This window comes from Ovis canadensis, chromosome 11 (assembly GCF_042477335.2).
Source record: "Ovis canadensis isolate MfBH-ARS-UI-01 breed Bighorn chromosome 11, ARS-UI_OviCan_v2, whole genome shotgun sequence".
NCBI classification, from domain to species: domain Eukaryota; kingdom Metazoa; phylum Chordata; class Mammalia; order Artiodactyla; family Bovidae; genus Ovis; species Ovis canadensis.
The window spans coordinates 40,544,113-40,571,917 of record NC_091255.1 but is presented as its reverse complement, the minus strand read 5'-3'; the positions used below and the strand labels follow the sequence as shown (position 1 = coordinate 40,571,917).

At 43.9% G+C, this 27,805-nt stretch overlaps 1 protein-coding gene across 1 annotated transcript in view; it reads right to left on the bottom strand.

Moving 5' to 3' along the window:
• Positions 1-27,805, bottom strand: part of COX10 (cytochrome c oxidase assembly factor heme A:farnesyltransferase COX10) — a 109,368-nt gene that overhangs the window by 58,951 nt on the left and 22,612 nt on the right. Inside the window, exon 4 of the mRNA XM_069542914.1 lies at positions 27,389-27,513. Coding sequence (XP_069399015.1) covers positions 27,389-27,513 — 125 coding nt within the window. The remainder of the gene's footprint in view (positions 1-27,388; positions 27,514-27,805) is intronic.

Below are 27,805 nucleotides of genomic sequence, written 5' to 3'. Positions count from 1 at the left end.
ATTCTTTAGAGACCCACCGTGGCAGCAGCATGAGAGAGAGAGACGTGAAACCAGCCCCATGCAGTCAACTGCAACCGCTGTAAACACTGGACCTGCTTTTCAGTAACGCAGGGCAAGTCGGGTTTCACAGCTGGCTACCACTGATGTGGGCACTGAGAAAAGAGAAGAGGGAAAAGCACTTGACAGTGAAGGGCCAATGGTCCACGTCTGCACATCATATGATTTGACTTAAAAACAGACTGATGGGAGATCCTTAAAGGGCTCTGCACGTACACTGCAGGCACCTGCTGTTCTCAGGCTGGCGCCCCTCCTCGGCCCCATGAGCATGAGAACTCTGCTCTCTGCATAGAACACCCTGCTCCCACCGTCTCACGTTGCCTAACTTGGAGAGCGGATTTCTTCCTCAACTTCACAGTTTCTTTGGGATACACAATTTGCATTAGCATGTCATACCAAATAGACCACAGAAATAACATTCACATTCCCTATTGAATGCCTTTCCTTATAAACTGCCTTCCTAGCTTTATGATTGGTATAAAACTTTTCTTTTTAATCAGACAAATTAGTTTCGTATGTCTCCATCCTTTTCCGGGCTACTTTATCCGCTCCGGGAAAAAAAAGCCCTGAGTTCTGAGAAAAGCTTTCATTTTCACAGCTTGTGCATCAATAATATGACCTATGTGAGTCCATTTCTAGACTCCAACAGTCTTAAGAAAATTACTACGTTGAGGCTGCTGAGAAGAGAGTTACGATTGGGGAAATTCAGTTCATGATGAAGGATTTTGAGTCTGCAACTTAAGAGAAAAGCTCTGAAACCGTCTCCTCCCCAGACCAAATGTTCACTGCTCGCACTGTGAACAGGGGGACAGGTGCTGTGACGGTAGAAACGAAGGCCAAGTTTGGGCTCTGGTGCCCCCGGCACGATGAGTTCAACTCTGAGTCTCAGAATCCCGACCTGTGCTCCTGCTCAGCCCCTTTTCCTGCACCTCAGAGAGCTGGGGAGGTGAGGGGTGACCAAAGATGGGCTCAGGAGACAGCTCTATGCACTGACAGAGGCCCCCGGAAGAGCCAGGCAGTGCTCGCCCACAGCCCTCTCTCCATCCACATCCTCTCCAGAAGCTGGACGAGCTTGGCTTCTGCGCTTAAGACTTTCTTGCAGCAGGAAGGCCCCATGTAGGGGCAGCTCCCCCAAAAGCAAGCGCCAGAAACATTAGCTAAACTTCTTAGGGTTCAGGGAGGATTTAGCTGGTTTCTGGCAGATGCATACTTAATTCAACACGGTTTATTGAATGAATGGTATGCTGGTCAGTGGACCATCCAGCACTTGGCTTTCGTGATGACCGAGAGGCTGAGTCTCAGCCACCCCAGTCACTTGGCAGGACTTCCCTCAGTTGGCCAAGGGCATCTTTCTTCCTCAGAGCATCCCAACAGTCACTGCCACCAACCAAGACTGTGGTTAGCCCTGAGCCTAGAAGACCTCCGACTACAAGGAGAGAGAGGAAAGCAGACAGACGGGGCAAGGCTTCCGCTCCTCATGTAGAAACCCCAGAGGAGCAGGGCAGATCCAGAGACCACTGCTGGTGAAGGGGCGGCAAGACTCTGGGAGCAGGTATCCCCGGTGTTGAGGTTTGATCAAAGCAAGGCTGGAAATCTGGTGGGTGAGTCAGGGTCAAGAGAGGGCTCTGAACTCAAGCAAACTTCCAGTTCTGTCATTTGGCCAAGCAACCTGGGGCAAATCACTTAACTTCTCCAAGCATCTGCTCTCTTTTTAAATTTTCTACTTTAAGTTGGGATTGAACCCGAGTCCTCTGCACTGAAGGACAGATTCTTAACTACCAGACCACCAGGGATGTTCCTGTGTATCCATTTTCTCATCTGTCTAGTGGTGAAAACAAGACTTGGCTTACAGGGTTGCTATGAAGATAAAATCAGATGAAGAACATAAAGTGCTTGGCAACCTAAAGTGATGCTATTATTAGCACCATTATGATCATGGTTATTCGTGGAGCAACAAGCTGAAGTCGGAGGAAGCAGTGAGTCACCTGGAGGCCTGGCAGGCCACAAGCAGAACAAAAATATATATATAAATTATATATCTGAATATATATTTATTTAAAGCATAACCTACTTGACAAGGAAGAAGGAGTCACAAGAACTTAGGGGTGGAGGTACCCCTGGGCAGGCACAGGGGCAGAATCAGGGTGACCCCTGGCCTGAGGCATATGGCATTCATACTGCTCCAGTGGGGACAGGAACCAACTCTCAAAATCAATCTAGTAACAGATTAGATAGGGGCTTCCCAGGTGGCTCAGTGGTAAAGCGTCCTCCTGCAATGCAGGAGACACAGGTTCTATCCATGAAGTCAAGAAGATCTCCTGGAGAAGGAAATGGTAGCCCTCTCCAGAATTCATGCCTGTGAAATCCCATGGACAGAGGAGTCTGGCGGCTACAGTCCATAGGGTCGCAAAGAGCTGGACAGGACTGAGTGACTAAATAACATCAAAAGCAGATTAGATGGAAGATGAAAGCAGATTACTGGGAACACACCCGAACAGACAGAATCGTGTGGAATGAGAAAAGGGGCAGCGTCCAGCAGTTAAATGTTAGCCCCATATTTACAGCTCTGATAACAGCGAGGTTCTCAGTGGGAGGTGAGCTTTCATAATAGTTCATGGACACCCACAGGTACAGTTCCCCTCAGAGAACCAGGCCTCCTACCATCTCCCTCACTACTCCCTTGTCAAATTGGACACGTGCCAATAAAAACCACCTACAGAAAGAAAAATCATCCAAAATGAAGGATGCCAGTCGACCAGGTTCATTTCCCACTGATGTGACCAACTCTCATCAGATCAGCAACTAACAAGTTTGTGGTCCCCCAACCACCACACTAGAGCATCAAATGGGAGTAAGAATGCGTAAGAAATGATCTTCAGGCAACCAAATGTGCCTAAAATTAGCACAGCCTAATTTTAACATTTTTGAAATTTCCATGAAAGCAGAAGTTAGGGAATTAACTACTTAAAAAGATTTAAAGAGAAAGTTTGGTGTCTCTTAGAAAAAAAAATTTTTTTTCCCCAATTTTATGGAAAAGCATTGTTGATCATTTCCTCTCCATAAAAAAGTCCAGGAAAAATGCTTCCTCTCATCATAGTCTTATTTATAACTGTATTAAACATCTCTTGAGTTTCACTATTTTTAAAACATTAAGCAAAGAAACCATGATAAAACTCTGACAAACTATGAAAAGTGGGTGAGCAAGGACTTGGAGACATCACGGAGGGCAGCTACCGACGGGCTCTGCGGGGTGACGGGGACTTCACACTGGAGGCTGCCAGAGCTCGTTGAAGGTTCTCAGCCCCGTGTGTCCCTGGAGGAAGGGGACTCCGGTCACAGCACAGCGGCTGCCACCCAGGCCGGCAGATGCATTTGCATGCTGGTACAGTCAAAGCTCCGCGTGAACTGATTTCTCAGAATGAAGGCCTCTTTCCCCCGAAATCCATTTCCTTGTTCTTATTATCACCATCACCTCTGAGGTTCCTGTTTCCTAAGTCACTGAGGCCGAGGTGACAATACGCAATCGGCCACTCGCCTCGAGGCTCTTCCTAGGCAGTGACTCTGCTACTGAAGCAGACCCGACTGAAGGCTGTGACACTTGATGGCCTGGCTCCGGTCTGTGACCAGCGACTTCCCCTCCGTCTCCTGCCGTCAGAGGCCCCCTCTCCTTATGGCCCAGTCACGTCCGTGCAACGCCTGGGCTCAGGTTACTTCTTCCAACTGGATCCATCCTCTCCTCTACCAGGCTAAACCTCTAGAAGCCTGAGACCATCTTTCTTCTGAGACATCCTACGCAACTTTATTTCTCTTATTTATTTTCTACCTTCAACCCAAGTTACCTGTGTGTGTATCTACTTCTTGGGCTTCTAAGGTGGCACTAGTGGTAAAGAATCCACCCGCCAGTGCAGGAGACGCAGGTCCGATCCCTGGGTCAGGAAAATCCCCTGGAGGAGGGCATAGCAACCCACTCCAGTATTCTTGCCTGGAGAATCCCTGGACAGAGGAGCCTGGCAGGCTACAGTCCATGGGGTCACAAGGAATCAGACACGACTGAAGCAACTTGGCATGCACGCACAGGCGTATCTATGTCCCACTAGGCTGCAAGGACAGACATAATGTTCCATTTGCCCGTCTCCAATGCCAGCACACGATGCAGGCAGATGCCATTATTACCATCTGCATTTCACCAGCGACCGACATCAACATATACAGGACAAAATAGCTGAAAACAAGCCGAACACATGAACCAGTTGCTTCCATAAAGGTATGAACTACAAACTTACATAAAATATGGAAAGTGGGACCAGGAGATACCACCCGGGGGCAGATGAAGAGCCCCAAACAGCAGAGTTGGTGGGAAGGAGAGACAACCCACCATAGCAAATCACTGCACCTGCAGTTTCAAGTGAAATCCTGCACAGCCCGCACCAGGGCAGATCTGGGCTGCAGAGACCTCTGTTAGCTGACTGGGGAATAAACGGGGAAAATACCGGTGGGGCCGCTGAAACCTGCCCACACGAACAGTGGAAACAGTACCGAGAGGTAGTAGAATGTACGTTCAAAAAAAATCCTACCAGTAATAACAAAAGTAATCTTTGGAAAGCATTTACTTTTTACTCTCAATACATAAAAGAAGTAAAAGAAGACACGACAACACACTTGTATGGGGGGAAAAAAGCTTCTTCAGTACAGGCAGATGTAGACAGAAAAACAGGGGAAAAATGGGACTTGATTTTTTATTCATTTGACTGCACTGGGTCTTCGCTGTGGCATGTGGGATTTAGTTCCCTAAGCTGGGACTGAACCTGGTCCTCCTGCATTGGGAGCACGGAGTCTTAGCCACTGGACCACCAGGGAAGTTCTGGGACTTGATTTTAAAGAAACTGAAAATCTAAGAGCTGACTGAGAAAACTTAGGAATGAACGTTAAAAAAAGGGAAAAGGTCTAAAGTTTAGAAATTACATTTACTAAGAAAAGTGTGAGCAAACAGGAAAAAAAAAAAAACCAACCCTGTGTATTCTTTTGATTCTTCTATGTGCTTTTCTCCCCTGTATCTTAAACTTTCTGGAGCTGGGATCCATCTGCACATTGGCTGGTCTAGCTAATGCTGTTTCATGTTATATCTGTACCTTCCTGCCCTTAGTTGCTAAGTTGTATCTGACTCTTTGTGATCCCATGCACTGCAGCCCACCAGGCTCCTCAGTCCATGGAATTCTCCAAACAAGAATACTGGAGTGGGTTGCCATGCCCTCCTCCAGGGAATCTTCCAGACCCCAAGATCAAACCTGGGTTTCCTGCATTGTAGGCAGATTAGCAAATAGTCTTAGGAGCTGGGATACACCTTTGGGTAAGAAGACTGAATAGTGCAAAGATGCCTTTTCCACAAATAAATTCACACATACAATGCAGTTCTAATGAAAACCCCGTTTCTTAAAAATACTTCAAAACAATGATTCTCAACTTCATCTGAAATAATAAACCAATGAGAAGCACCCAAAGAAAGTCTTGAAAAAAGAATTGCTCTGCAAGAGAGTTGCCCCTGACCCCACAGATATCAAAATACATTACAAAGATAAGCTTCTTTAAAGGGTGTGGTTTTAGAAACAACAGAAGGAACAGATCAGTGAAACAGAAATAAATCCAAATAAAATAGAATGGTAGCTATTTTAAGACTGGCAGTTCAAAATGATCCCTGGAAGGACACGCTAACAATTTAAAACCATATTAAGTTAAATCACCACCTCATAACCTTTTTTTTTTTTTTTTTAAGGTAGAAGGCCTTTCTAGTTAGCCTTCCCAAGGGAGATACCATCACAAAATGACAGATTTGAATATTTGAAAATGTAAGGCTTCCCTATACTCCAAAATAACAAATAAATGTAAATAAAGGGCAATACTGGAAAAATATCTGTAACAAATATTACACACACCAAAGGCCTTTACATGTCATTTGAAAAGAAAATGTCTTCATGCTGAACTAGACAAAAGACATGCCAGGACAACCTTGGCCGCAGACAAACAAGAAAGTACAATGACTAATAGATACTTGTACTTAACACACTTCAAACGTAAGACTGGTTTCCTTCTCTTAAGACCTAAGATGCTTCCCTGACAGCTCAGCTGGTAAAGAATCTGCCTGCAGTGCAGGAGACCCCAGTTTGATTCTTGGGTCAGGAAGAGCTGCTGGAGAAGAGATACGCTACCCACTCCAGTATTCTTGGGCTTCCCTTGTGGTTCAGTTGGTAAAGAATCTGCCTGCAATGAGGGAGACCTGGGTTCAATCCTTGGGTTGGGAAGATCCCCTGGAGAAAGGAAAGGCTGCCCATTCCAGTATTCTGGCCTGGAGAATTCCATGGACTGTATAGCCCATGGGGTCGCAAAGAGTCAGACATGACTGAGGGACTTTCACTTTCATTTTTTTCAAGATAAGTAAGATGAGAAAAGTGTGTTGGTTGATGTGAAGAAACTGAACTTGGGGGTAGGAGGTGGGATGCTCACCAGGGCCTGGGGGGTCCCTGAGAGGCTTGGAGCAGAGGACGGCTGATCTCACTCGGGTTTTAGGTCACCCTGGGACATCAGGGACTTCCCAGGTGGCTCAGCAGTAAAGAATCTGACTGCAATGCAGGAACCACAGGAGCCACGGGTTCGATTCCTGGGTTGGGAAGATACCCTGGAGTAGGAAATGGCAACCCATTTCAGTACTCTTGCCTGGAGAATCCCATGGACAGAGGAGCCTGGTGGGCTACAGTCCATGGGGTCACAGAGTCGGACAGGACTGAGCACCGGAATGCTGTGCTGACAACAGGCTGGACAAGCAGCCAACCCCAGTGAGAAGTTATGCACAACCCAGGCAAGTCATAGCAACCATCCTCCAGCCACTCTGCAACCTCTACCGCTGTGTGTGTGTTTGTGCATGTACACAATCAGCATAATGTCCCGGTGCACTGAATATGGGGTCTCAGAGAAAACCGGGGACTGTGGATGACTCCCGTCTCTGGCCCGAGCAACCATCAACTGGACTGACAGCAGTTGAGGCGGGCAGTCAGAGCAGGTTTCTGGGGGAAAACCAGACGCTGGGTTTTAGACATTGCCTTTCTGTTGGCATCTCACAGAAATCCAAGCGGAACTGCTGAGTGGGCAGCAGGATATGTGGAGAGTCTGGGCTTCTTTATTTTTATCTAATTTTTCCCTCCAGTAAAGTTGTTTTTTTCTCTCTTTCTCTTTTGGCTGCACTGGGTCTCTGCTGCAATGCACGGGTTTCTCTAGTTGTGGCGTGTGTGCTGAGCTGCCCCACAGCATGTGGGGACTTAGGCCCCCAGGCCAGGATAGAACCCGCGTGCGTATTAAAGGCTGAGAGTGAACTGGATGCCTTCAACTACCCAGGACATTTGCTGTGAAGTCTGCATTGCAAGGCGGATTCTTCACCACTGGACAGCCAGGGAAGTCCCCACGAAGTTTCTATGAGGAAATGAATCAGTGGACTAGGTTTTCACTAAATAGCTACTTGCTGTAAGCACAGAGAACACAGAATTCACGACCTCCAAATCATTTTGTAATACCAACTGGTGAAGGATAATTTTTAAAAGTCTTCGAATGACAAAGATGAAAGGAATAAACACTCTTTAGTGTTGTGTGAGAAAACCTACTGTGGTATTAGAAATAACTTTTACATCATCATTAACTTAAGCTTGATTCTATCTGCCCCTGCAGTATTACTCAATTTTAATATAACTTGTTTTATCACAATCTTAATGCTAACCCTTTCAAAGATGACTAATAAGTTTCCGAGACAATCTGTACAAACAATAGGATTATCCTCTTCTCTACCTTGTAAAATGTGACTTTTTTAACTAACAGCTGCCATGAGGTTAAAATAACAAACGCCCAGGGCAACAATGTTGACTTAGGCCTCTTTGACCACTGAGCTACCTGATCATTTGCCAGCTCATTTTCCCATTCAACAGCCTTCAGTGAATGCCGGGCGCCAGGGATTAAGATAAGTAAAAAACGCCCTTATAGCCAGAAAGGGGCTCAAAGGCTAGGGAACATTCAGGTGTGTAAAACATAACATGCAACCTAAAAAATGGTGTCACAGAAAGCAAAGAGGAATTATGAGATGAGAGCAGAAGGCATAAAAACCCAGAAGAGGTTAAATGAAGTCCTAACACAAAAGTCTATGGAAAACATGGACTCAACAAATACTGATTTAAATGATCTTACCGGTGGGAATTTGCTGTGACTCAGGGAACACAAACGGGGCTCTGTGACAATCTAGAGGGGTGGGATGGGGTGGGAGGCGGGAGGGAGGTTCAAGAGGGAGGGATCATATGTGTACCTATGGCTGATTCACGTTGATGTATGGCAGAAACCAACACAAAATTGTAAAGCAATTATCTTCAATTAAAAATAAAATGACTGAAAAGAAAACAAACAAGAGATTGGGAAAAAATAAAAACAGATGAAACAAGAGATTGGAAAAAAGTGATCTTAGTGTAAAAGGTTAATTATATTGATAATATGGGAATATTATTGTGCTACCACATACTAATCTCTAATGGCTGTACTTAAGAAAAACCATTTAAGGTGTTTTCTATCAAGTCACTAAGAATTACATATGTTTATGACTGCGATTCTTCCATCAAACTACTTAATTCTGACGTATTCCTCAAATACCTAGTGTGGACCTCTTCTGAATTCAATAAACAAGGAGCCCATTAGACTGAGGTATCTCTAATATCTCAGCAGCATGCATAGCCAAAACAGAACCTAGTCTGTAAATGTCTCAAGGTGAAGGATTCAGTACATAAGAACAGCCAATCACAAACAGCCAGCCAGGTTCCCAAATTAGGTGATCCCTGCAGCCACAGCCAATCAGACCATTTCCTGGTTTTACTGGCCTCTGTCTGTGCAAAGTCTTTCCTTGGTTCTGCTTAGTGGTTAGCACCCCTAACCACTTCTGGTTTGGTGTTGCCCAGCTTGCATGGATTTTTGCTCAAATAAACTCTTAAAATATTGAAGACACCTCACTTTACCTTTTAACATCTCTTTCACAGAGGATGACAATGTCAGTGTCATTTGCTGGCAGCCTCAGACACTTTGTAGTAAAAAACATCAATGGTACACCCAGAGACAAGTCTTTGATCAATGAACTATTAATGAATGCTGAGTTCTTCCACTCTTCCACTCTCCTCTGCAGATATTTAGAAAGCAAATCCAGAATTCTACGTTCGATGACTGTTTAAATTTCAATTTGACTAAAGTGATAAAAGTAAGGAGGCAAACAGGCATGACAAAAAAAGTAAGAATCACATGTTTATATTGATATGATTTTCTCTTCTTGTGAAAGGAACAGTGTACTTTACTGGCTAATGCAAGTGATTTTGTTAAAAGTTCTTGCAAATTGTTTAAAACTACACTTAGAAAAGAATAAAGATACTTAGAGTATCATACTTCATCTGCAGGTGGACATTTGTAGGGAAAAAAATGGGCTAATCATGGAAAGGCTGATTAAGACATGTGGATCACTATTTAAATACTTAAGCCAAGAAACGCACTAATATGGAATGGCACGAAATATAAATTAACACAGGATCTGGTCTTTTAATTTGACAGCTGTTTGACAACTGCAAAATGGAAAATTGACCTCAGACAACTGCAAATAAATGAGAGACGATTAAGGTAAAGAATTTCACATGGAATGATACAATATCCATTGTAGTAACTTCTCACAGGGGGATAGATGAATGCAGGCTGGAATTTTTATTGTCTTTGAAGGTGCTGGTGCTCAACGGACTTAAATTTCATAGAATACTGTGTGGTACTCTCTCACAATTAATGGCACTTTCTGAAACATAATGCCACCACCACCACTGGTGGAGAAATAATTGTAAACACATTTGAAATTTCCAATTTGAAAAATTTCAAATTGTTTCTTGAAGCAATTTTCAGCTGACCTTCCTCCACTCTACCTTTTGGATGCTAAAGCAGTACCACACGCCCTTTTTTAAAACTGAAAATAATGAGCTCTTCTATGGTACAGTTTGAGAAGACACAGGTGTTCAAGAAAGCCAGGCACTTCATCTCCAAGCTAAGATTCAGTGGTGGCTCAGTGGTAAAGAACCTGCCTGCCAATGGGTTTGATCCCTGGGTCAAGAAGATCTCCTGGAGAAGGAAATGGCAACCCACTGCAGTACTCCTGCTTGGGAAATCCCATAGGCAGAGGAGCCTGGCAGGATACAGTCCATAGGGTCTCGAAAGAATCGGACATGACTTACTGACTAGACAACAACAAAAGATTCAGTGGCTTGATTCTATCTAATCTACTGAGATATTCTGTGCTTCGCTTTTCTTGGCATGATGAAAATAAGGGGAGAAAAGTACATGCCACCATTTAGCTGTGAAGAATTCTATTTTCAGAAGGCAGATTTTTTTCTTCTTCTTCTTAAAAAAAGTGTTGATAAATGATAATATATAAATTGTTATGCCCTATTTCAAAGGCCAGACTTGGGGGTGACCAAAGATTTTCCTTGAATGTTCAGGGAAAATTCAATCCACTGGCAGGTTTTGTCTGGTCTACATGGGATTAAAAAAAAAAAAAAATTGAGCCAACATTTCACATGGAAAGCTCAGGAAATTTCCCAGGAAAACCTAAGTGTCTACTGAAAAAAAGACGGAGGTTCTAGCTGCACAGGTCCTGCTCTGATTCAGGCCAAATGTAGCAGCTGCTCCCGGGCACTCGCCTTCTAGCTCATCAAGGCCACCACGCAGCCTGACGAGAAGTAAAATGTGGGAGAAGGAGAGAAAGCATCTGCCTCTGAAAATGGAAAAAACTGCTGAGGGTAACTGAGATGGGTTCCCTGCAATCACGGAACAGCTTTAAGAAAAAAATCCCTCGCCTCTGAGGCATGTCCATACTCACTTTCCAGCAAGACTGCTTCCTACAAACACTGTTAAGAGTCCCAGGAACTAGGCAGCCTATCGGGAAGGGGGTTGCCCAGCCAGATCTGTGCCCAGGGAAGTCCCTCCTCACGCCCAGATGCCATCCACAAGAAGACACAGGTGAGTGCTGAGGTCAAGCACAGGCTTCCAGCATCACCCCCGATCACCTTCCTCTGTGTGTCCTGAACGCCTTAACTGCTCACCACAGTTGTGAGTTTACGTTTATCCGTGTCATTAAATTTTTTTTTTTTTTAATTTAGCTGCTCTGGGTCTTAGCTTGCAGCACATAGGGTCTTCAATCTTGTTGCAGTATGCAGGATCTTAGTTCCCTGAGCAGCAAGCGATGGAACCTGGGACCCTGCACTGGGAGCATGAAGTCTTAGCCACTGGACCACCAGGAAAGTCTCTGTGTCATTTTCTGACATCAGTTCTCTCGCCAAACAGTAAGCAACATTCATCACCAACTTATTCAATGCCGAGCTTCTACGATGTGTCGGCCAATTTTTAAGGATAAAACCAAGGCTCTGTTCTTGTGGCTCACATTACAAGTGGGCGAAACAGACAAGAAACCAAAGGACTCATCACAGGAGAGGAGTGGAGTGCAGAGGGTTGGGCGCGCCCTTTCCAGAAGCGGAAGGTGGGATGAAGCCTGGACACCTGTGAGGAGGTGGTGGGCATGGGAACCTGTGGGACTCTTGGGCAGGAGACTTCCTGAGGGGTAGGGGATGGTGGCAAAAAGCTGCGTGGCTGGAGAGGCGTGAGCAAGGTTGCCAGGGGGAGGAGGGCAACACTTAGAGGGCACCTGGGGTTTTACTGAGTTGATCCATCACCCATCTCTGACATAACTTCCTTCTGTTTGTCCAAGATCTTTATCTTTCCATCACAGGAAACACTCTGGATGTTCACGCCACTCCCAGCTCACAGACTGCAGCCCCTCCACTGTTCTCAGGTCCAGGCTGCTCTCCCCTACCCCGACTCCTTCACTCTCGTCTGATGACAACCGCCAGCTTCTGGTTTCAGCTCCATGTTCTCCTTCTGTCTCCTGCTCCTCTACCCATCTCTACCCAAAATACGCAGCGCCCTCCCCCCCGCCAAAAAAAAAAAAAACAGGCCCAAACTGAACGATCATTTATTTGCCAAGACCTGCTCCTTCTTCTGTGTTCCCCACCTCACTAGATGACACTCTATCCACCACTCCACATCTACCCAGTATTTGTTTTTTCCAGTGGTCATGTACAGATGTGAGAGTTGGACCATAAAGGCTGAGCGCTGAAAATTTGATGCTTTTGAACTGTGATGCTGGAGAAGACTCTTGAGAGTCCCTTGGACAGCAACGAGTTCAAATCAATCAACCCTAAAGGACATCAACCCTGAATATCCATTGGACGGAAAGGACTGATGCTGAAGCTGAAACTCCAATACTTCGGTCACCTGATGAGAAGAGTTGGCTCACTGGAAAAGACCCTGATTTGGGGAAAAGATGAGGGCAAGAGGAAAAGGGGGAGACAGGGGATGAGATGGTTGGATGGCATCATCGACTCAACGGACATGAGTTTGAGCAAACTCCAGGAGACAGTGAAGGACAGACAGTGCTGCAGTCCATAGGGCTGCAAAAAGTTGGACACAGCTGAGCGACTACATTTTTACTTTTTTCTTTTTGGCACTAGGACTTTGAATTAAGGATCAAGTCCTCTAAATTGATACCTCTCCTAATGGTGCCCTTTCAGGCTCTCATGATCTCTGCTTCCTGTCTGAACAGGTTTGTCCTCAAGCTTTGCTTCACAGAACAGCTAAATCAATTTTTTATAGAAAGAAAATCTGCCTACCTCCTTTCCTCATTCAATAAATTCCTATTAATAAGAATAGTAGAGTGGGTAACCAATCCCTTCTTCGGGGGGTCTTCCCAACCCAGGAATCGAACCCAGGTCTCCTGCACTGTAGGCGGCTTCTTTACCATCTGAGCCACCAGGGAAGCCCAATACAAAGTAATAATAATTAACATCAATTGCCTACTTTCTAAGTACCAGGCCCTCTGTAAGAACCAAATACGTCATTTAACTTTCTCAGCAATGTCCTCTGTTGGGAAAGTTAGGTGCCCAAGTCACAGGTAGACAAGAGCTAGTACACCAGCCTGGTCAGCGACCCTGGGCTCAGCCCTCAGGCTCCTGACCTCTCTGAGCACCTCTCTTGTGCAGATAAACAGACGGGGGTGATCAGACACATCCTTACAAATTGTGAAGAGCGCTGTGAAGGGACAGCGTGGGCGTGATGCAGGGCAGCAGTCAGGGGGTGGGGGGGGGGGGCGTGCTGCCACTGCACTGCTGGGGCCTCTGCTGACCACGGTCCTCCCCTCTGCCTGGTGGTGTCTCCTTGTTAAAATATCTATTGTCCATCTTTTGCTTTTCCATGTAGACTCAGAGAGAATTGACCTTCCTGTCAGCCTAGCACACGACACAGGTGCCCAGGGAGTGTCTGCCGTGTGGCTAGCACTTGAGCTGCGATCCCTGCGGGGGAAGGAGTTGGGGGCTGGAAAGGGACCAGACCACACAGCCTCCGTGGGCCAAAGCTAGCATTTTCCTCTCTACCCTCTCAAGAGCTTGAGAGCCAACACGGGTGTGACGGCTTTACAACCACCCACCAGCGGTTGCCCAGCACCTACAGGGGAGTCTGGGTGCTTGACCCCTCACCTCTGCCGTGGACCTCACAGCACCCTCCCCACCCCATGCCTCAGGCTTCTGCTGTGCTGTGAGGGACACGCATCCTCTGGCTGATGTTTCACGCCTCTGGGTCTTTACTCATGACCTTCTCGCTGCCGGGAAAGATCCCCCCTCATAGCATCTACCTGGTAAGTGCCCACCTCACCTTCAGAGGCTCTGGCCCCTTCTCCAGGAGGCTCTCCTGACCTCCAGAGGCTGAAATGACCCCTCTCGACCCCTCCCTTGCACAACTACAGCATGGCCCGAATTCTGCCCCTGTGTAGAGCTGGTGTGCTGTATTGCTTTACTGCACTTATTTATACAACTGCCTTCCTCTGCCATACTGGAGGCTGCTCTTTTTGATCACTCATGAAAGGAGTCAATACTTGTGTGAGGATCCTTCCTGAAAATAACTTTCAAGAAGACATGGCCACACTGGATGAGCATTTCCTGCTACTTAAAGAACTTCTTTCCACCAGGCAGGGGAACATCAAGGGGATTTCAACAGCCTACACCCACCCCCTTGGTAATTCTGACTTGAACTAAGCAGAATAAACAAAATTCTGTGCAAGTGAAAACTAGTTCAGTCGCATATTCCTGACTTTCAAAGGCATTAAAGCAAAGTCCTGAAGCCTAAATAAATGTTCACTGAGCACTTAGGGAAAGGGTCATTTTTTAATACAAGCTGACTGTACTTAAGCCAGGATGGCTAAATATGTCTCTGCTAAAAAACTTAGGAACTGTTTTTCTTCTTCTGTGAAAACATGTCAGACTTTGAATTGAAGGCCTGTCTAATTGTTCCAGGTTAACCACATGCTTATTTAAATAAGCTATATTGCCATTCAGTCATTTATTTAAGAGTAAGTGAAAATCAAGGGGGTAGGGGTAGAATCCATGCTCAGTCCCTTACTAATACCCTAATTTACCAAATCCCTGAATATTTTTATAAGAATTGATAATCTGGACTTAAGATAGTTTTATATTCTTAACACCCAATGTTTTAGTTAATCCCCATTATTTTAAATTAGGAGTTAACAGCATTAACTTTGGAAGAGAAATCTTTATGCACATATCTTCAGAAAGCTGTTTAAGGTAATTATACACAGCACTGTTTAATCCTTCTTATTAGTTCGCCTAATAACAGTAATATGAACAACTGCAATTTTCTAGATCATCAGCCATAGTTTTGCTAAATGCAACACCAGACTAACATAATTTTTACTCAGGTACGCTAATGAAAATATTAGGATGTCACACTAGACTTTCATTTCAGCATTAGTTTCCTTTTTTATGAGCTAGCAGGTAAACATCATCCAGGATTAACGGAATCTCATTGGAATAAAAGCATATTAGCTTAGCATTGTAAGGTTACACAGTATATTTTAAGGTACAAAGATACTCCATGTTAAAGTATACATAAATCTTATTAACTACTAAATTTTCTCTTTTGTTTCATCCTATCTTTATGTTCCATCACTCAGATCCTTCAGAATGTCTTTGTTCCCCCTTGTGATTGCTGCTTCCGGGAGAAATCTGGCATAGCATCTAAAGGAAATGCCAGCGCGAGGTTTTCCTTAAGATTAATCACACAGGTAAGCAATTTCCCCTTCTTGCCAAACAGTATTTTCTAAAAGTTCTTAGAAAATCAATAAGACAGGGCTGGGTGGTCGTGGCAATGTGAATTTTAGGATTTACTTTAATCCCTTACACACACATTTTAAAGGTCTGATAGCTTGCCTAAAGCAGTATGGAGTTCCCTTCCTGGTTAGAAAGAGCAGGAGACAAAGGATTCTCAGAAGTCAGTCTGTTTTCAAGAGCACAGGTCTCACAGACCTGTTCCACTGTCCACTGCCGACACCCTGATTCCTCTTCAAGAGTCTGGGAGTTTGGTGTGGAATTCAGAACCATCAAATGACTCCAATTCTAAAGTATAAATACTAAAGCATCCACTTTTTTTTCCTGTGTTAAACTTTAAAAGCAGGGACTAAGGCAAAGAGAGTATGAGATGGTCTCCCAAGGTCAGTCTACATGGTCAGGTTTGACATCAGTGTCATCAATGAAGAGTCCATCTAACCTAGAAAACAGCAGGGTCAGGAGGAGGACTGTCTGTGGTTCAGAGCAGTGAACAGACAAGCTGGCGGGATTCAGAACAAGCTACTGGGAAAGGCAAAACATAACTGAAGATTTTGGGGAAAGAAAGATAATCTGGGAAGAAACTCAACTTGGCCACTGCTGGCTGGTGAGATGGGGCCAGCCAGGGAGGAAGCAAGCCTCTGTCTCCCAGATCACAGTCAAGCACAGCCCGCTACTTAGAGAGGCAGCCACGGAGCCCAGCTCCAGAAACGCAGACAAGCCTCGCTCCTGTTATCTCCATGACAGTCTCGATTAAATATCTGCTTTTTTGATTTATCAACCTTTTTTCACCAATAGTACAAGTGCTAGTCGCTCCGTCATGTCTGACTCTTTGTAACCTCATGGACTACAGCCTGCCAGATTGCTCTGTCCAAGGAATTTTCCAGGTAAGAATACTGGAGTGGGTTGCCATTCCATTCTCCAGGGGATCTTCCGGACCCAGGGATCGAAGGTGGGTCTCCTGAATTGCAGGCAGATTCTTTACCATCTGAGCCACCAGGGAAACCCAATATTTTTCACCGATATTTCTTAGATTTACTGGAACTGACGACACAACTCCACAGGCCTCTGAAATGGCAGAGCACAAATGACACCTGCTGAGCCTAAGTCACCACATGTTCAAACACCGTGGGCAGGTATTACACACTAGGAATAAATAAACACGCATATTCACACACACACACTAGGAATAAACATGCATATTCACACACACACTAGGAATAAACACGCATATTCACACACACACACTAGGAATAAACGCATATTCACACACACACACACTAGGAATAAACACGCATATTCACACACACACTAGGAATAAATAAACACGCATATTCACACACACACACTAGGAATAAATAAACATGCATATTCACACACACACACAGAATAAACATGCATATTCACACACACACTAGGAATAAACACGCATATTCACACACACACTAGGAATAAATAAACACGCATATTCACACACACACACTAGGAATAAACACGCATATTCACACACACACTAGGAATAAACACGCATATTCACACACACACGGAATAAACATGCATATTCACACAGACACTAGGAATAAACACGCATATTCACACACACACTAGGAATAAATAAACACGCATATTCACACACACACACTAGGAATAAACACGCATATTCACACACACACTAGGAATAAATAAACACGCATATTCACACACACACTAGGAATAAATAAACACGCATATTCACACACACACAGAATAAACACGCATATTCACACGCACACAAGGAATAAATAAACACGCACATTCACACACACACTAGGAATAAACACGCATATTCACTCACACAAGGAATAAATAAACACGCATATTCACTCACACACTAGGAATAAATAAACACGCATATTCACACATACACTAGGAATAAACATGCATATTCACACACACACTAGGAATAAATAAGCACGCATATTCACACACACACAGAATAAACACGCATATTCACACGCACACAAGGAATAAACACGCATATTCACACACACACTAGGAATAAATAAACACGCATATTCACACACACACTAGGAATAAACACGCATATTCACACACACACTAGGAATAAATAAACACGCATATTCACACACACACTAGGAATAAATAAACACGCATATTCACACACACAGAATAAACACGCATATTCACACGCACACAAGGAATAAATAAACACGCATATTCACACACACACTAGGAATAAATAAACACGCATATTCACACACACACTAGGAATAAACACGCATATTCACACACACACTAGGAATAAATAAACACGCATATTCACACACACACTAGGAATAAATAAACACGCATATTCACACACACACAGAATAAACATGCATATTCACACGCACACAAGGAATAAATAAATACGCATATTCACACACACACTAGGAATAAATAAACACGCATATTCACACACACACTAGGAATAAACACGCATATTCACACACACACTAGGAATAAATAAACACGCATATTCACACACACACAGAATAAACACGCATATTCACACGCACACAAGGAATAAATAAACACGCATATTCACACACACACACGCACACAATAGTTTGCAAGGCTAACCCAGGGCTCTGGGTTAACACTGAGGAAAACAAACACGTCTCCTTGCCATTCTCTGTATTATGACCGTAAATGGAGACAAACGATGGTGACCAGATTCTCAAAGTGGGCCCAAAACAGGCCAAACTTTTATATTAACAACAATCACAACAGCTAACATTAATGGAGCACTTGGCTTTCACAGAGATAAGTGCCTCAAATCCTCCCATCTCACTAGAGATGGAGATGTCACCAGCCCATGAAGGTCCCCTCGCCTTGGGGCTCCACAGCGAGAATGCCAGCAGTCACCTGAGCAAAAGTGACTTGTTCAGCGGTAACGGCCCGCATCTGAGTGGTGCTGAGACTAAAACATTCTGAGTGAGAGGAAGCAGCAGCAAGCTAGGGATCACATCCACAAAGTCTGCTCTCAACCCCACCAGGTTCAGGCGTGTGATCAACGACACAGCTAAGCGCCACTTCATTCTTCTACAACACGTGGGATGGGGCCACTGCACAGCCGGGTAATGCGGCACGTAAATCATAAACAGTCTATGAACGCACGTTCAGACTACTGTCGTCTCTACATCTGCAGGCAGAGCTTCACCTGGAGGTATTTAGGTTATGAGCTCCAGTGCCAAACTCACTCAACTCAGCTGCATCATTCTGGAGCAGAGAATCAAATGTAATTTAGGAACTATTTGGGGTTTTATCTATATAAATGCAGGAAAAGAGACTCGGCATTGAACGTGCGTTTTCTTTCTGATGTTGCTCAGTAATGCTCATCATTTGCCTTCTATGAAAAACACATTTAGCTGGAGACTCCCATGTGCTACTCAGAGACCCTGCAGATCCAACCTAGTGCAGTAGCTAATCCGGGTTGTCTGAATGAGCCACAAGTTGTGGATTTCAGAGGTCTTGGAGGGAATGTGAGTCACCTACCAGTTAAAACATCAAAGTCCAACGAGTCACAACATTCGGGAAAAAAAAAATACATTTCTTGTATATTGATTTTTCTTATACACACGATGTTCTATAAATTGTATCACCGGCGCTCGCTGACATCAGTTGGACTCGCCCAGGATACAACACCGGGTTCCCTAACCACTTCTGTCCACCATGGAAGATGAAAGTCAGTTCCTATTGCTTAAGGCGGACTGCAGAGTCAAAACAAAAGAAACATCAGAGAAAGCGAAAATGGAGAGAGACGCTTTAGATATTAATCTCGTATTCGCTGGGAAAACAGGAAAATCTTTATCTGTCTCCCCTCTTGCAGTTTAAAAGCCTGTGGATTTTCTTCTGCCCTGCCCACCCTATAATTCAGAGCTCTTTATCCAAAGCTCTTCCTTTTTACCTTATTTCAGCCGTGAAAAGTCTCTCAAGCATTGTCAGTATCAAACAAAAAACACGTCTCTTCTTGACCCCATTTCATTCACACCTCTTGATCTCTTTCATTTCCTTTCATAAAAATTCTTCAACATCCACAGATACACCAGACCCCAAAGATAACAGAGCCTTATCGCCTTTACCTTTCTAATTATAACCTACCCCTCAGATCTGAAACTTGACTTAGGTTTTGGGCCTTTCTTGTAATTTTCTCCAAAATAACGTCTCAGAGAACATCAATAGTTCTTAGAGCTAAGTCTAAGTTATGAATTCATTTGTCATCCATTTGATCTTTCAAAAGAGTCAGTTTCTGAAATCCTATAAACCTAGATTTAAACAAGCCCTAGCTAATACATGTGAAATGCTTAGAACATGACTTGGCATCTGACAGGTGTGAAATAAGTATCAGCTATGATGGTTGTTATGATGGAAACTTCCTGCTACTTCCCTTCACTTCCCCCGTAAATATTCCTTTTTTCCAGTATGACTTCCTGGGCAATTTCACCCTGCTGGCCCACTCTCTGCCGTGGGAAGAAGGGATGGTTGCTCAACATCAGGGAATCCTACTTACTGGTATCAAGGAGTTAAGCGTTCCCCTGCAACAACACAAGTGCCTGTAACCACAGCTGGAAAGTGACTGGGAGCACCGGTCATGTGGACGAAGGGACTGCGCTTTCACAGACAGGAGAAGATGACCCGCAGGTTGAAGGCAGGAGGCCGACCTCCACTCATAGAAGGAAGACATTTCTAGTCACCAGGTTGCCCATTGATAGAGCCAGGTACTCTGGGTTTGATCCCTGGGTCAGGAAGATCCCCTGGAGAAGGGAATGGCTACCCACTCCAGTATTCTTGCCTGGGAAATCTGATGGACAGAGGAGCCAGGTGGGCTACAGTCCATGGGGTCACAAGGAATCAGACACGATTGAGCAACTAATGCACCCTGCAAGCAAGTGACAACTGTAGTAACCGATCTCTGCCAGGGATATTGTAAGAACTAAAGAATTCATCAAACTTCTTGAACAGTTTACTGATGGCAGAGTAGTAACAGAGGGAAATACTCGGTCTGATTTGTAGGTGCTCACACCCAGAACAACTGTCATGACAGTAGGCCCAACAGGTGCCTACAGAGAGGGTGAAAGTGAGGCAAGCCAGGTGGCCTGGGTTCAGTCGGTGCACTTGAGAAGAGAGAAGCCAGCGCCTGAGCCCCGATATTTTGATACGACGATGCTTTTAGCACAGCTCGTTTATAGTGAAGGGCTTCCCTTGGGGCTCAGCTCGTAAAAATCTGCCTGAAATGCAGGAGACCCTGGTTTGATTCCTGGGTCAGGAAGATCCGCTGGAGAAGGGATAGGCTACCCACTCCAGTATTCATGAGCCTCTCTTGTGGCGCAGATGGTAAAGAATCCGCCTGCAACGTGGGAGACCTGGGTTCAATCCCTGGGTTGGGAAGATCCCCTGAAGAAGGGAAACGCTACGCACTCCAGTAATCTGGCCTGGAGAGTTCCATGGACTCTACAGTCCATGGGGTCGCAAAGAGTCAGACATGACTGAGCGACTTTCACTTTCATTTGCAGTGAAAGAGGTGAAGCGTGGGTGGACTATGAATAGAGAGACTGGTGATTTCCTGTCTGAATTGGAACACTTGAGAGTCAAAAGGGGCATGAAGAGTTATTACATGAGGAACAGCAGCGTGAACCAGGCCGTGGGGTCAACCTGGCCATCAGTGGGCAGAAGAGATGTGAGCCAGGCTGCCCAAGGCAGAAACCATAGCCGGGATCGCAAGTGAAATCAGGAGACATCATCAAAGCAGCAGTTCTCATCGGAGGGACTGTGGTTCCCAAGGAACAGTTGGCAAAGTCTGAAGACATTTTCATTTGTGACACTAGGGGGGTCGGTGCCAACAGCACCCCGCTGGCAAAGACAGGGACACTAGGAAACACCCCCCGGTACTGAGGACCGTTTTCCAGCCCAACTGTCAGGAGTGCTGAGACTCAGAATTCCTCTATTAAAAATTAAAAGATCTGACTGAGTTAACACATGAAACATCGGCATTTCAAAAAAAACCCCCAAACCCCGCAGAACATATTCAAACCCTACAGAACAAAAGTTAATCCAGTCTACAGACAGCAAGACCTCTTGAACAAAGGCACATGTCCAACAGCAAAATGGGCAAACACTGACAAACAGAAACAGCAAATAAGCATTTAAAAAGTCTCCCGACAAAAAAAACCCAACTCTACCTCCTGAGTAATCAGAACACCTTGAATTAAAAGGGCAGCATCTAAGGACACCTATAAACCCAGCATAGATTCCAGTGTCAGTGATGAGCAAGCAATCCCATGGCACCAAATGGAAGTATAGGCAGAGTAAAGCAAACAAAAAAAAGGCCTTCAGGAAGAAATTGAGCTGCACTTAAAACACACATCGTCTTAAATTTTAACTTTCTTTTAGTGAAATCACACAGTTTCAGCAATCTATCTTAAGAAATAGTGAAGGATGGGGTTCAAAGATTCAGCTATAAGAATTTCAGTTCAGGATTATTTATCTGGGCAAAAACTGAAAATCCCTAAAATGTCAAACAAGGAGAAACTGATTAAACAAATCATGGTACATCTACAGAAGATTCTTAAAATCATGCTATAAGGCAAATATTGACATGGAAAGACGTTCGTGATATACTACTTAAAGGAAAAAATATAGAGAAACTATGCATATTACATAAACCATTTCTGTGAGATATTAATATATGCCTGAAAGTATGTGTGTGAAAAAGGCCTATACAGCAATAACATAAATCAGAATGTTAAGCAGTGGATATATTTGGTGCTGGGCTACAGGCCACGAGGGCAGGGCTTGTTGCTTTTTCTCTACTGTGACTCTAACACACAGAACAGTGCCAGGCACAAGTGAAACACAAAACTTTAAATGTCATTTTTACTTATTTATAGTTTCTTACAGATTTTACAATAAACACTTAATTTGCATAATAGTTTCTTCCTTCCTGTGGCTTTTTTTCACATTCATAAAGCAATGGTATTTATTTAATATTTTTACTTACAATGATTCATCTTTTTTATTGGGATTTAATGGCACAATAATTTTTTCAATGTTGCTTTTAAAAAAAGAATAATTCAATGGTAAAACAAAATGTTTAACAATAGAAATGGAAATAATGCCACCTACCCAACAGGGTTGTAAGGTTTAAATAATAATTTGTGTAAATACAGTCTGTAAATGCTAAAGCACTACATGAATGTTAGAAATTAATTATTCTGCTAAAATCATATATTCCAGAGTTAAACCATTTTCACACATGCTTTGGCTGGTGGCCTTCCTCCCAGCAATTTTACTTCCCGTATTTTGTCCTCTAACAACAAAGGTGTGTGTGGCATCACCTGTAGGAGCAAAGAGCTAAAAGGGTGGAGGACTGGCTCAGCGGCTGCGGCACAGCCATGAAATGAAGCAGTGCGTCATTATTAAAATTCAACCTGTATATATGCACTTATGGACATACACTCTTGATCTTTATTAAATAACTCATGTATGTGTAACATAAGTAAAATAATCCCACTTCAGTTCAGTTCAGTCGCTTAGTCATGTCCGACTCTTTGCAATCCCATGGACCGCTGCACACCAGGCCTCCCTGTCCATCACGAACTCTCGGCGTCCACCCAAACTCATGTCCATTGAGTCGGTGATGCCATCCAGCCATCTCATCCTCTGTCATCCCCTTCTCCTCCTGCCCTCAATCTTTCCTAGCATCAGGGTCTTTTCAGATGAGTCAGCTCCTTGCATCAGGTGGCCAAAGACTGAAGTTTCAGCTTCAACATCAGTCGTTTCAATGAACACTCAGGACTGATCTCCTTTAGGATGGACTGGTTGGATCTCCTTGCAGTCCAAGGGACTCTCAAGGGTCTTCTCCAACACCACAGTTCAAAAGCATCAATTTTTTGGTACTCAGCTTTCTTTATAGTCCAACTCTCACATCCATACATGACTACTGGAAAAACCATAGCCTTGACTAGATGGACCTTTGTTGGCAAAGTAATGTCTCTGCTTTTTAACATGCTGTCTAGGTTGGTCATAACTTTCCTTCCAAGGAGTAAGCATCTTTTAATTTCATGGCTACAGTCACCATCTGTAGTGATTTTGGAGCCCCCCAAAATAAAGTCAGCCACTGTTTCCCCATCTATTTGCCATGAAGTGGTGGGACCAGATGCCATGATCTTCGTTTTCTGAATGTTGAGCTTTAAGCCAACTTTTTCACTCTCCACTTTCACTTTCATCAAGAGGCTCTTTAGTTCTTCTTTACTTTCTGCCATAAGGGTGGTGTCATCTGCATATCTGAGGTTATTGATATTTCTCCCGGCAATCTTGATTCCAGCCTGTGCTTCCTCCAGCCCAGAGTTTCTCATGATGTACTCTGCATAGAAGTTAAATAAGCAGGCTGACAGTATACAGCCTTGATGTACTCCTTTCCCTATTTGGAACCAGTCTGTTGTTCCATGTCCAGCTGTAACTGTTGCTTCCTGACCTGCATACAGATTTCTCAAGAGGCAGGTCAGATGTTCTGGTATTCCCACCTTTTTAAGAATTTTCCATAGTTTGTGGTGATCCACATAGTCAAAGGCTTTGGCATACTCAATAAAGCAGAAATCGATGTTTTTCTGGAACTCTCTTGCTTTCTCGATGATCCAGCAGATGATGGCAATTTGATCTCTGGTTCCTCTGCCTTTTCTAAAACCAGCTTGAACATCTGAAGTTCACAGTTCACGTATTGCTGAAGCCTGGCTTGGAGAATTTTGAGCATTACTTTACTAGCATGTGAGATGAGTGCAATTATAATCCCACTTGCAGCTTATTAAAACAGTATCTGTCATGTCAAACAATCAAAATGGTTGTGATGATAATTTTCTGATAATTTTTATCTTTCAATTTGTTAATCTATTCTACTTCAGCTCACTCAGCTTTTTCTTTTTGGCCTATCTGTTTTCAAGATTAGATCAGTCAAGGCCATCTATAACATTTTATTTTCCAGTCGCTGAATTTTATGGATTGTTTTCATCCCTGGAAGGCACTCCCACTCTCAAGCTGCCCTATAGCTTTAAATGAACCATGTGTATGGTTTACAAAACATGGGTGTAATTGCTTTTTACATTTTCATGTTAGTGGTTTCTTACATACACATGTATCTCTTTATGCATTAGTCAGGACTTCATATATCAGAAGCCAAATCTCATTTTCCCTCCTTAAAAAAAAGGTTAAGAACTGCTTTACAAAGCTTTATGTTTCCTACTTTTACACAGAGAGATCACAGAAGTAGGGTATAAAGAAGAAACACTCAGAACTAAATGAATAACAGCAATGAGAATATTTTTAAAAAATGAAATGTTACTTGAATCCTTCTATAAATGTGACAGGGGACATTTTCTCCCCACAGAACTCTATCAGAAGCTGGAGATCGGTCCTGCACACCAACCACACTTCTGCACTCTTTTAGTGGTAAGCCAGCTCCTTTAAAAAAGCAGGAAGCTCTTCCTTTTCGACTGTTTCTTTTTCTGCCTGCTTGCAAAAGCTCATGCAAATCCTTGTGGCCTTGTGCTCTTTGATGCTAAAGAAAAGCATTGATGAAAATGGCCTCACGTTCCTTTATTTTATGAGACTGCTTAACAACACTAGAATTAAAATATTCCCAACGTTATTTAGAAAATACTGTCATTTGAGAAGCTAACTGACACTATAATAATGATGAAATCCGACGGAGGAAATCAGTGAGATTTTTTTAAAGTATTACAAGGCTTCTGAATGAAATCAGAGCCCAAGACAAGTGGAGGGAAGCAATACGGATAAACAGGAGAGGATGAGGAACGAATCTGTGCGCCCAATAGCCCTGACTGAGGGTGGACGCCATGCTCAACACTGCTGAGGCCTGTGGGGGGTATGAGAAAGTTCTAGAAGAGCGGGACAGTTGTGTGCGTGAGAGGCAGGCAGGGCTAGGACACTAGCCTGAGGAGGAGGCAGGACAAGACTCTTGGCATTTGTCATCACAGAAAGAATCCCCCTGTGGAGGCTGCAGCTTCCCCAGCAGTTTAAAACCTACAGAACCCAACTCAGCCCCTGGAGCAAACTAAAATAACACGGCCATCTAAACGCATTTCAACTTAAAACATTTCTAAAACCTTGGTTTGTGTTCAGCTTCCATAATAAACTTCTGCCTAATATAAATCATTCCACTTTATTTCCTCCAGATATTTCTTTGCTACAATTGAATGGTTTTACTCCATCATGAATCCTTGACCACCTTTTTATTCCTTTTGGTGGTGATGGTTGGGGGAGGGGGGTCAGACAGCTCCAACTCAAGGCCAGTCTATTTTTGTAAAAGACTTTTTGATGTAGATCATTTTATTTTTTTTTAGTGATGTAGATCATTTTTTAAAGTGTTTATTGACTCTGTTACATCTGTTTTATGTTTTGGGTTTTTGGCCCCAAGGCATGTGGGATGTTAGCTCCCTGACCAGGGATCGAACTCATACCTCCTGCCTTGGAAAGCAAAGTCCTAACCACTGGACTGCCAGGGAAGTCCCCCACTCTGTGTCATCTTTTATAATATCTAGGGACCATTTGATGTTTATGAGCTTGTGTTGCTATTTTCTGAGTCTCCATACTTTTGTCCAAAGCCTCTATTAAAATCTGTGTAACTGGAACAGAAGACAGCAATTGATATTATTAATCTTAGGACCCGAATTTATAACTACTGAATACATATAAGTGATAATTTTAAAAATATTTTGAAAAATAGACCCACAAATAGTCACATAAACCCACTTTGCTTATACTGCTTTTTATTCAAATCGTCATTAAAAACGTGTTCATTGTGAAACCATCATCAATCTTTTCCCTGGGGAACAAGGGCGGGTGCAACAGGAAGAGATGGCTTGTGGTTTACAGGAGGGGCGTGGAAGGGGGCAGTGGGTAGAGCTGCTTGAACCTCCTGTAGCGCTGTTTTGATGTAAAATCGGAACAGAAAATTAACTTTATTTGAAATACATTGACCTTTCTCCAAGCAGCTGATAACATGGTAAAAGCACACTGATTCTAGATGTTCCCGAATGGAAAGGCTCATGCTCTGCAGACTACCAGCGCATGCATCCACTTGGCCAAGCTGTTTTCCTGCTGGTAACTTCAATTCCTGTTTTAAAACCATGCCAGCTCCTCTTGGGTGTTCTGGTGAGAATGACTTTCTTTACGTTTTAGCCAAGACTTTTCCACCACAATATCTTATGAGAAAGCCACAAGGATGGGCAGGCTGGGGAGGGGGTGGGGCGGGGCGGGGATTGGGGGGAAGGCATTTTAGAGAATTATTTTGACATTTAAAATAATAGGGAGGGGAAGAAGCATTAAAAAATAATGTGCTAATTAATTTTTTTGATATATTCTGATTCCACGGGCCAAGTTCACTGAGGACTGAATTAAAGAATTTTTTTTTTTAAAGGTGGACGTGCTTGTTTAAAATACACTGTTTTGCATAGTGGTGGTTTTAAAATGCAAACAAGTCAAACCAAAGGAAGAACAACACATTATAATGTAAGCTTGCGGGAATGTGCCTGAAGTGGGAAAGAGGAGAGAGTCTGATAGCTCTAAAGCGCTTTAAAAAAAAATAAACTATTTTAATTGAATTGAATTAATTAGCTTATTTTTTTGGCTGTGTCATGTGGCATGCAGGATCTTAGTTCCCCAACCAGGGATCAAACCGGCACCCTGTGAATTGGAAGCACAGAGTCCTAACCACTGGACTGTCAAGGAAGTCGCTCTAAAACACTTTTCAACCTCAAACCCTGGTCATTTGAGAAAGATACTCTATTGCTCTCACTTCTGAATATACCTGAAAACTTTTCACCTGAAAAGAAAAAGACAGACTGGTTCTGGGCCCCAGACCTTGCAGGACACACAGTGTTCCAGGCTCACAGGACCTTCCCAGCGATGGGTGTGATTTGGGAGGGTTCTTTTTCTTTTTAAATGCCACAATATGACAATCTCAGAAGAAGCGACGATAGCCTGCCCCGGCTGAAAGGTGCTGCACTGACCTGATTGATGGAGTTGGCAGCGCAAGAAGCCAGGCCTGTTCCAACAAAGGTAAGCAGGAAGCAGGACCAGTCAAAAGGTGCTGGAGCCAGGGCGAAGCCGGCCGAGGTGGTGCTGACGACCAGGGCTGCAACATAGAAACAAACCAGGGGCTGTCACCAGGCAGGGCGGAGGGCCCCAGCCTCGCAAGCCTGCCTTCAGGCAGGCCAATCCCCACCGCAACAGCACGGACTGCAGGCTGACCTTTCAGGGGAAAACTAAGCTTTACAGAACATCATTCGATAGTAAAAACTCTATGTTTATTATTGAAAAATGCCATTACGCTCAAGAGTAAAAACTAAGATGGGTGTTTCAGATCCAGTCGTTCACTTATTCATTCAACAAACACTCACTGTGTACCTAATTCACAATCGGTACTG